Source organism: Pinus tabuliformis, chromosome 9, assembly GCF_031772625.1.
Source record: "Pinus tabuliformis cultivar Carrire ecotype Pingquan chromosome 9, CPIR1, whole genome shotgun sequence".
Taxonomy (NCBI): domain Eukaryota; kingdom Viridiplantae; phylum Streptophyta; class Pinopsida; order Pinales; family Pinaceae; genus Pinus; species Pinus tabuliformis.
The window spans coordinates 1,605,268,616-1,605,279,104 of NC_142307.1; the positions used below are offsets into that span (position 1 = coordinate 1,605,268,616).

Consider the following 10,489-nt stretch of genomic DNA (forward strand, 5'->3'; position numbering starts at 1 on the left):
AGTAATTTGAAGTACAACAGATCAAACAAGGACGCGATGATTGGTGTCGTGACCTCCTACAGCCAAAAAAGTCACAATAGTTTACGCTTCTTCCTATACTATATGTTCCGTTATCCGCTAGGATCCTTCGCAATAAAGTCTCCACGTCGAGACTCCACGTGCTTATCGTGGATACACTTCAATTATATAGGTGGAAGGCGCGCCCCTCTGTTATTTCGAGTTTCTGTAATAAAGTCTCCAACGTGGTTGGCGTGGATACAGTTCAGTTATAGAGGTGGAAGACACGCCTTCTGTCTGTTATTTCGGGTTTCAATTTTATAAAATATATGGAATTAAAGGAGAAACCAGAGGAGAGAGTACAGGTAGAATAAGAAGTACTAGCAATAGAGATGGCTATCGTGGTGCATGAGGCAGGTTTCAATATTTATTATCCACCCATAAAACAATGGAAGCTATGGCAACGGAAGACAACCAATTACTGCCCACCCATCATCTCCTTTTGTGAATTCTGCTACCTTTCCCATATTAGCACAGACTTGAGATTTATCATCTGTTAGTTTCGGAGAACACGATGATGATGAGGAGCAGAGTAATAGGCGTTGTATGAGATCACCAACACTACCAAGACCAGGAAGAGAGGAAACAAGTCACCAACTTCAACTCCAACTTCATCGTTTCCTTTTCCTGCTCCTCCATGTATACCCACAAAGAAACAATGAAGTTGGCGTTGGTGACTTTTTTCTTCTCTTCCTGGTCTTAGTGGTGTTGGTGGTCTACTATTTCCTCTGTTACTCTGCTATTCATCATCATCATGTTCTCCAGAAATCATGTTCTCCAGAATTAAGAGAGATGATGAATCCCAGGCCAGTCCAATTATGGAAGAAGCAGCAGAATTCACAGAAAGAGATAAGAGATTAGGGCAGGCAGAAATTGGTGGTCTTCCATCGCCACAGCATCTATTGTTATTATTGGTGGACATTAAAGAATGAGACCTGCCTCCTCCACCACCATAGTCATGGCTATTGCTACTGCTTCCAGTTTTACGTGTACTCTCCCCTCTGGTTTCTCCTTCCATTCCGTATATTCTATGAAATAGAAACGCGAAATAACACAGAGAGGGACATGTATTCCACCTCTCTTAGAAATACAATACAATTCAGCTATCAGCTAAGATTAGGCATGTTAATATGAGTTAGGCATAAATTGGTACATTTAACTCACGGTTTAGCTCAGTCGTAGCGTTGTCCTGGTGTGATTGATTAGTGAAAAAGAAAGCTAATATTAATAACACTTATATTTTATATCGAACGTGACAAGTTCACGCGAAATCAATTGCTTAAGTAGAGGTTTTTAATTTAATGACGCTGGAGGGTTTCATCAATTCTCATTAAGAGGGAACCCGTTTAAAACAGCTTTCATTTGTTAGCATAGACTCATGAAAAGATCACGAGGGATCTCACAAGCATGAAGATCACGAGGAATCTCACTAAGCATGATTGTTAGGCCCATAGGCTTTTCTTTTTTTGAATCAGTCGACCCTCTACAGTTTTCATGTTTGTTTGACATTTGTGCACATATTTTTAAGTTACCTTTCTGCTCTCCACTTCACATCTGTGCACGCTGGAGTCTTTTACGCCAGAATTTCAAGAGAATGCGTTTGAATTTTTCATGGAGTTTATGGCACTGAACATGGAGGACACCAGAATGCTCACAAGAAGGACATCTGTGCGCGTCGGAGGGCCCGGGGTCCTATAATCATGTCTTTGAGGTTTCAGATCCAATTCGAGGTTTCAAATCACTCCAATTCCACCGCTTGCTACGAATATGGATTCTTCTGCTGCCATGGAGGTTCTTCTGAGTCAGTCTCAAAGACGTAAGAGACCCATTGATCTTGTGCAGACACTCCATGAAAGGCAAATGAAGTCCCTGCACGGTACATCCTTCCATCTGATCTCAGGCCAATTCATCCTCTTCCCGTCATCGACCTAGTAGGCCTGGAAGACATCGACCAACGCATCAAGACTGTGAGCCAATTAGCTCAGGCATCCTAGGAATGGGATTTCTTCCAGGAATGGGGTTTCTTTCATGTTTGTATGGGATCACAGTTTTGGCATTTTCTTTTTTCCCTTTCCTCTGTCGATCATCCAACCAATTTCATTATTGTTTAGATTTGTAATTTCATTGGTTTTCAATTATTTTGAAGATAATAAATCATGGCATACCTTTGTCATTGATAGAGATTGTTCACAGGACTTTTTTGATCTTTCCCCTGAAGAGAAACGGGAACAATGTCCTGTGAGTCCTGGAACTCATATGCTTGAAGGCTATGGCCGGTTCTTTGACATTTCTGATGACACAGTCCTGGATTGGGTCGATGCCCTTGTTCATTATATTTCTCCAGAGTGGGCCAAAGTCATTGAGCAATGGCCCAAAACACCCTCCACATACAGGTACAACTCTATACACATATACGTGCCAAAGTCATTGAGCAATGGCCCAAAACACCGTCCACATACAAGTACAACTCGATACACATATACGAGCCAAAGTCATTGAGCAATGGCCCAAAACACCCTCCACATACAGGTACAACTCTATACACATATACGCTATGTGATAATTGAAACCTTGATATGAGATTACATCCATTCTGATACACTATTGTACACACTATGAAGGGAAACACATGAAAAATATGAGGAAGAGATCATGAGGCTTATAGAGAAGTTGTCGAGTCTTCTGTCAGAGGGTTTAGGGCTGGACCCAAATTATATCCAAACCCTAATCAAAGAACCCCTGCTCCAACTCAGAATCAATTATTACTTTCCTTTCCCTCAACCAGATCTAGTGAATGGCCTTAGACCGCATTCAGATGGAGATATACTGATTGTTTTGCTCGACGATGGGGTGGAGGGTCTCTAGGTCCGAAAAGATGAGCAATGGTTTACTGTGGCCCCTGTTCCTGGAGCTCTTATTGTCAACATCGGGGATTTGTTAACATCTAAATCCAAAAAAATGCACAATGCTACCTAAAATGCCAAGGTGAGGGAACTTTCCAGTGGATATCTTCAAACGACTTCGCTCCTTTAGCGCATTTTCACGTCCTGGCAGGCCTAAATTCCAGTAATTTCATGAAATGTGAGTTCCATGATTTCACTAAACACAAAGATAAAGTCGATTTCTATAACGGATAGCTTGGAATAATCACAGAATACAGGTGGATGGATTGATAAATTTCCATTTCCACATCTAGTAGTATTCGAGCCATTAACTTCCGTGCCCTGGGGGCCAGTGCCTTTCATCATGCACGTGGCGCAGACACACAGGCTACGAATCAGAACTGCTACGGTCATACTGGCACATGTTGTTGCCATGGTACTGATACCTACTACTATTGCACGCTCCAGTTGGCAGCGCCAATTAGTTTGACTGACCGCACTTCCATTGAGGTTTGGATGTGGCTAGTCAGCTCAAGCTAGGCCTTGGTGTTACTGGTTTTAATCAAGTCTGAAAGTCCTAAGGGGCAGGGTCTACGTTTACTGTTTTAAAAGGTACACCCTGGTCTTACAATCCTAAAGATCGACCTAGATATTGTCTTGATCCTCCAAAAGTTGAGGAATCGGTAGCGGTCTATAAAACATTCAGGGTATCAAATTTGGTTAATTTTATACCACTTTTTCTAAATAGATTTGTTTCTTCATTCTTTGTGACAGTTCATTTACTTGGGTAGATGGAACCTTTTGTTTCAATCCACTACCAATTCCAGAGCAATAGGATTTTGCACTGCAACTTCACTGCTTTCCATGGGGATTAGAGTTTGTCATTGAGGTTATTTGAACTGTGATCTTGATGTTGTTCCCTTTTTAAACAGACAACTTTGGTTGAGTTCATTTCTTGCTGAACAAGCCTTTTTTATGTTACAATGTCTGTAAAGGCTAAACTGTTAAATTTGGGGTTTTTCCAGTGTAAGAAGGGCATTACATAAGAAGTATGAGAATTTTTTTATATATCTCAAAAATGAATTCTTTAATTGCCCAAATATGCAAATGAATGCCCTTCCATGTCTTAGAACTATTACTTGGATATGTCTCTTTGGTTGATATGGAAACCTTCAATCTCAAAATGAATCATCTCATTTTTATATGTGTATGGACTGTTATATGGACATGGGTGTTCTTCTGTTTTAAATTGAATTCATTTATAGTGTTCTTTCATATTTATGCCCATGTCATGTTCCTGCAATGGAAAATGCTTGTTTTTCATTCTTATTTTCTTTCAGTTATTAGAAATTGTTATTTGTTCTGGTCTGATACACATTTCCAATTCTTGCAAAAAAGGCATTATTTTGGAGAAAATGAGTAGTGGTTTTTCACTCCTAGGGACAGGAAGTATCCAAATGGTTCTGGCCTCAGCAAAGTTGTTGGCTCAAGATAATGGAAAGCCACAGGTGCAGATAAACCCATCACTGCTAAGGGCAGCAACAGGCGTGTTGGCATCAAGAAGGCTCTGGTTTTCTATGTCGGAAAAGCACCTAAAGGAAACAAGGCTAATTGGATTATGCATGAATACCGCCTTGCTGATGTCAATAGATCTGCAAAGAAGAAGGGCAGCTTAAGGGTATGCGACTGTTCTTGTGGATTTTCTTCTGTGTATATTCCTATGTGTCAATAGACATTGTAGGTGTTGTTTGGTTTAAAACACCTGTCAGGTTGGATGACATTATGGCCTAGTCATGACAGGGCCCAGACCAGGTAGACTCTAGAGGATGAATGTATCTGGGAAAAATCAATTTGGGAAACAGGGGTTGTTTTCTATATTATAGAAATCAAGGGTTTTCTAATTTAATCCAGAGGCTTTCAATAAGGAAAACTATAAATATCAAATATTATTTTTGTTCCTCAGTCCAATTTAAAAATGAGGGCTTGTGATGGGTTTCAGTGATGTAAATTTAGCTCAAAATCCTTTATTTTCTCTTTTGGGTTATCCATATTTCTGATGATGAAATTGCTTCTTGTTGCAGTTGGATGATTGGGTACTTTGTCGAATATACAACAAGAAGAGCAGTGCAGAGAAGTTAGCTAAGGAGCAAGAGTGGTCCTCGGAAGAAGCAATGGAACAATTCCACGAAGAAATTGATGAAAAGGTGCCAGGAATACTGCCCACTGGGAATACTATAATGAACTCGAACATTGAGCATTCAGAAAGAACTTCACAAGATTCAATGAAATCTGCCCGCTCTCCGAATTGCAGAACGATCTCTAACCATGATTCAAGAACTTTTTCCATTACTTCCATGAGCTACAACTCAAACCCCATTTTTGAGCAGAATTTGAACATTTCAAATGCCAGTAGTGCTCCAATGGACCTTCCAGAACTTGTCCCATTTTTCAACTCTCTGACTAATCACAAGAAAAATTATGATTCAACATATTTAATTCCTCCTATTTTGCTCACTGATTCAAGTTGTTCCATGCAATCGTTGCATGATCTTAAATCCGATAAAAAAGAAGTGCAGAGAAGCTGTAGGTTGGAAGAATTGATGTTGCAGCAACAACAACAGTAGGAGAATGCTGGTTTGAACCAATCAATGTTCACCTTTGGCTTCGAGAGTCTGCAAAACCCATTCCCACAGTTAGACCAAATACAGCCCCCTCCAGCAATGATCCTTTCCAAGATTACTTAGCCAGCCTCACAACTCCAGGCTACTTACCGATGTCTTCTTATTAGAGGGATTGGAAGTCGAGCCTAAGTTACAGGTCATCATACAAGAAAAGTAAAAATTAGTAGTTAGCGTGTATAGATGTAGCAGAATTTGTTGAATCGAAGCAAAATTCATTCATTCTTTCTCTGATAGAGAAATTGAGTGTATGTGCAAGCCTTTTTTTTTTTAATGCAATTCATGCAATATACTCTCCTGAGCATATTTTACTTGTGTTTTATATTTGAATTCACTAAAATTGTTTCACATCTCATAATTCACTTATATGATTGCATATTTTAGAGCCTAACACCATGGTCTCATGTAGCTTGATTACTATTTTTCCTCAGTGATAGCTGCTGAGTAAAAGGGGCAGCAGGTGGCTCCATGCAAATGGGGATCTCTGAATGTTATTATAGTCATATTGACAATGTTATTATAGTCATATTGACATGCAACAAAATTATCAATAAGGGATTTCACTTTGGATTTTTTAAGTAAGGTTGCAATTTAGAATATTAACTTGTATACAATTTGGTAGTCTCATGAATACCCTCTCTGAATGTTATTATAGTCATATTGACATACAACAAAATTATCAATAAGGGATTTTATTTTGGATTTTTTTTAAGTAAGATTGCAATTTAGAATATTAACTTGTATATAATTTGGCAGAAACACTTAATAGTGAGTTGGTTTTATTTTGGAAAAAAAAAGAGTAAACAACTAGGCCACAAAGTAAAAACCCACACAACAGTTAGTTAAAACCCATACAAAGAGCAAAAAGAAATCCCATAAAAAGAAAGAATAAATATGAATTCTGCTCCTAATACCAACTAACTACTAAACTTCGTAAACTGTTCTTAGAATAGTTACATCGGTTAAACTTTCGCAGATAGTAGAAGAATTATCTAATGGCAGATAGTAACAAATGGGAAATACAAGAGTGTCGACTAATGGGCAGTGGCCAATACAAATCTGAGTCGAATGTCAATCATCATGTTTTTTATGCCACATTTTGATGTGTTGATTGCTGTCGCCCCTGAATTGATCGATGAAGCCCATCCTAGCTTGTACAAGGCTATTGGCTCTTCTTATCTAATCCTTCAATTGCATTTCCATAAGATGTGTATACAATGTTGTAATTTTTGAATGAAAAGTATAAGTACAAAATAGTTTTCGTTGGGAATTATCATTTTCTAAATTATTCGGAAAAAAAAAATTTACTGGTTGTATATTCAAGATTATTTCCATATATATATGGAAAATTTACGAATAATATATCAATAAAATTTACTCTTGTAATGTGTATGGTAAAATATTTTTTTTATGATTTAAATTGAAATATTCTATATATACACAATTTAATTTTTATTGGTTGTATATTCATGATTATTTCCATATATATATATATATATGGAAAATTTACATAATAAATTTTTATTATGAACAATATATCAATAAAATGTACTCTTTTAATGTGTATGGTGAAATAATTTTTTTATGACCTAAATTGAAATATTCTATATATACACAATTTAACTTATAGAGAAAATGGTCTTTTCACTCAAATCTGGTCATACAATTTCAAGCATACATCTCCAATAGTAACTAAAATAATAAATAATAACTAAAATAATAAAATTTTATTGAGATTATTTGTACATACATGAGAAATATGTGACCATAGAAAAAAAAGTTCAAGCATACATCTCCAATAGTAACTGAAATAATAAATAATAAAATTTTATTGAGATTATTTGTACATACATGAGGAATATCTGACCATAGAAAAAAATAACAAATGAGATTTAAGTGGAAGCAGGATGGACAACAACATAATTTTATGGTAACCCGGATTTATGATGGACAACAAATCACCATCTATTAACCTAAGAAGCAAATGCGTGGTGAGGGAATTGGACAGAAGAGATGATTTTTTGGAAGGTTGTGTTGAGTAGTTCTTACATAGTTAATAAATTGGTGAACAACTGTGGAAGAACAAAAACATAATCGAGTGCAAAAGTTTTTAGGGAAATGAGAGGATTCTCAATTATTCAGTATCTTTGTGAATCCAGGCCCTGGTGATAAGATGGTGTAGGCCGCTGCACTAAGTGCCGGAAAGAGTGATGATGTACATAGGTGGTGACGTCGCTATCATACAAGGAAAATGCCCTCACATAGGAGTGGCTCCAAGAGATGTTCGGCTGCAGGAACTCATTCAAAAAATGACTCCTATTAGTATGACCTAAACTCACGCATGACGATAATGAGCATCCCACCGACATGGCATAAAAGGGATCTCAATTCAGACATACATGGCGACAACATGAGTATCCCATCAACATAACAACAAAGGGATCTCAAACAAAACATGACGAATCATGACATCAAGTACATCCCACAGATGATTTTGCATCACATCAAGCAGAAATCATGAAACAATTAAGAAAACAAGATCCCACATCAAACATCAAACAGGGATCTGTGCAACACCATGCATCTCATAGAAAAAGAAGTACATCAACATACTACATATACCTCACATCCTAGGGCCATCTGAAGAAAAGGATGTCAAACTGCTGAAGCTCGTCATACCATCAATCTCGCGGCATTAAATCTCATGGAAATGATTGCTCGCACATCGAATGCTGACACCTGCACTCCACTTTGAAAAGTGGCTGAAAAATGAAATGATCAAATGGAAAATCTGAATGCACCATCAGATTCGTGGCGTCAAATAGTGTAAAATCGATTGTCAAATTTCTAAATTTTGAGAAAGTGAAAATCTGGGGCTTAAGGAATCTTTTAGATTCCCCTTAGATTCCTCAAAGATTCCCTCCAATTCATCTCAAGCTCTACTGCTCAGATCAAAATTTTGACTCCACCATCAGGTTCCTTGCAGAATTTTGAGAAAAATGAGCATGAAGTTGGTTGCATTCTAACTTTGGCGAATTTCAGCATCCAAGGAATCTGGAATATTCCCTCAAAGATTCTTGAAGATTCTCCTCTGCTGGGGACCTGTAAATCTGCTGCTCAAATGTCAAACCCGACCTCGCCATGACATTCCCTGCGAAAATCTAATAAAATTGACTATAAACTTGGTTACATTCTGATAAAAAGAAGTTTTACCTCCTTGGAGAATCTTCATGCATCAAAGAATATTCTGCCTCGAAATGTGTGTCAAGGTTCCACCTCCTCCGTCTCGAAATCCATGCCACGCTTCTTCCTCCTACCCGGACGCACTATGTAAATCAGTTTATATAAAATTTCGTTGGTGGAGTTTTCCAAGAAACAGTTTGGCGCATAGGTAATTCGAGCAATTTGTTAAGGGGAGGTCAGGGGATCAAACCCTGCCTCCCCACAAAATCCGCATATAACTTCTTTTTTTCAGCGCATTTGTTTTACATGGGGTTTGTTTTGTATTGAATGCGGGTTGGTGGTTGGTGTACGCCACCATATGGGGTTGCCTGGTGGGGGCCGATCCACACAGGCAAGGCGGGTTCAATCCTCGTCGGCCTCACATTAACTTTTAATGTTTTGGTTCATATATATAACCCATATATATGGTGAGTGCGATGAGGGTGGCGGGGGTCATGGCCCACCACCACTTTAAATATTATTTTTGTTTTTTTATGTTATATAGCCATTTTTTTGGATTTCCGAAATTTGACCGTAGGAGACATTTTAATGAGGCCACAATTTCACCCGAAAATTGGCCGGAATCTGGTGGCCGGATTTCGGTGAAATTGTGCCTTCCTTAAGCTTGCCAAGTCCCCCAGTCAACCCTGAACTTTGATTGCCTCTAACTTTTGCATACGAGCTGGGTTTGATGAACTATTCGCACCGTTGAGTTCAGGACGATGGGATCTACACTCTGGTCCTGGTTTGAAAACATTTTGATCACTTTGATGTTTGAGCTTCCATAAGCCCTCTTTGTCCTATGTGTCCCTGGAGCCACCTGGATCAATCATCCCCATTGAGGAGCTTTTGGTCCTCCAAAAGCATGAAAAATAATCTACCACTTCTTTGTACCTTGTTTGCATCACAAGCATCTTGAAAAGGTCTCGCTTCCATCTCCTTCATCTTTGTTCTTCGAAGCCTTAAGTGATGAGCCGACACCTGCAACCTTTGCAACATGTAGTACATTGTTTTGCAAATTACATGCTTGTATTACATGACCAACTAATGACCCAAGCATCCCATACTTGCCATGAGTTTATAACCCATACTCGGTGGTCAATTTTACATCAAGATGGACACAATACCCCAGCTACAAAAACAAGGCCAACATATCATTGTTTCTTCAACAAGTGATGGAGAACACATCATCACTGCAACACATGATTTACAACAATAAGTCCAAACACTATTTTGTTTTGACAAGTGATGGAAACACGACATTTCTTTCACAGTTTATCACGCAACTCAAAATAAGACCAGACATCATTGTTGCTTAACAGGTGATGGAAAACACATCATTACTTTTACATCTTAAAGTGTAACAAACGATTTACAAAAGCATGACCATGACAAGCTAACATATCTAGAAACCATTTTTCACTTATCGCTGTGAATGGGTCATTCCCCTATGGTGGTTTTACTTGTCGAACAATCGTTTCATCTGGTTCATGCACCGACACTTTTTATTTCAGGCGCTACTCTGGATGGAGCCTCCAACATGTGGCTCTTTGATGGCCACTTCTGTCACAATGACTTCAATAAGTCTTCTTCCTCTTGACCTACTTAACATGTTTCTCTTCCTGCTATTGAGAGGGTCTTTCATGCCTC

The 10,489-nt window shown here is 38.4% G+C and overlaps 1 protein-coding gene and 1 pseudogene across 1 annotated transcript; both read left to right on the top strand.

The window, feature by feature from the left end:
- The first annotated feature begins 1,824 nt into the window (after positions 1–1,824).
- On the top strand, positions 1,825–6,850 carry LOC149154913 (protein LATERAL BRANCHING OXIDOREDUCTASE 1-like; annotated as a pseudogene).
- LOC149154914 (uncharacterized) lies at positions 3,923–5,563 on the top strand. The gene is made up of 3 exons (XM_089439403.1): positions 3,923–3,965; positions 4,442–4,617; positions 5,021–5,563. Exons 1-3 carry the CDS (start codon positions 3,923–3,925, stop codon positions 5,561–5,563), a joined length of 762 nt encoding a protein of 253 aa, XP_089295529.1.
- Positions 6,851–10,489: the final 3,639 nt, after the last annotated feature.

Coding starts and splice junctions, on each gene's coding strand:
- LOC149154914 (XM_089439403.1), top strand. CDS start 3,923: ATGTCTGTAAAGGCTAAACTGTTAAATTTGGGGTTTTTCCAGT. Junction 3,966..4,441: donor AAATTTGGGGTTTTTCCAGT/GTAAGAAGGGCA, acceptor GATAATGGAAAG/CCACAGGTGCAGATAAACCC. Junction 4,618..5,020: donor AGAAGAAGGGCAGCTTAAGG/GTATGCGACTGT, acceptor TTCTTGTTGCAG/TTGGATGATTGGGTACTTTG.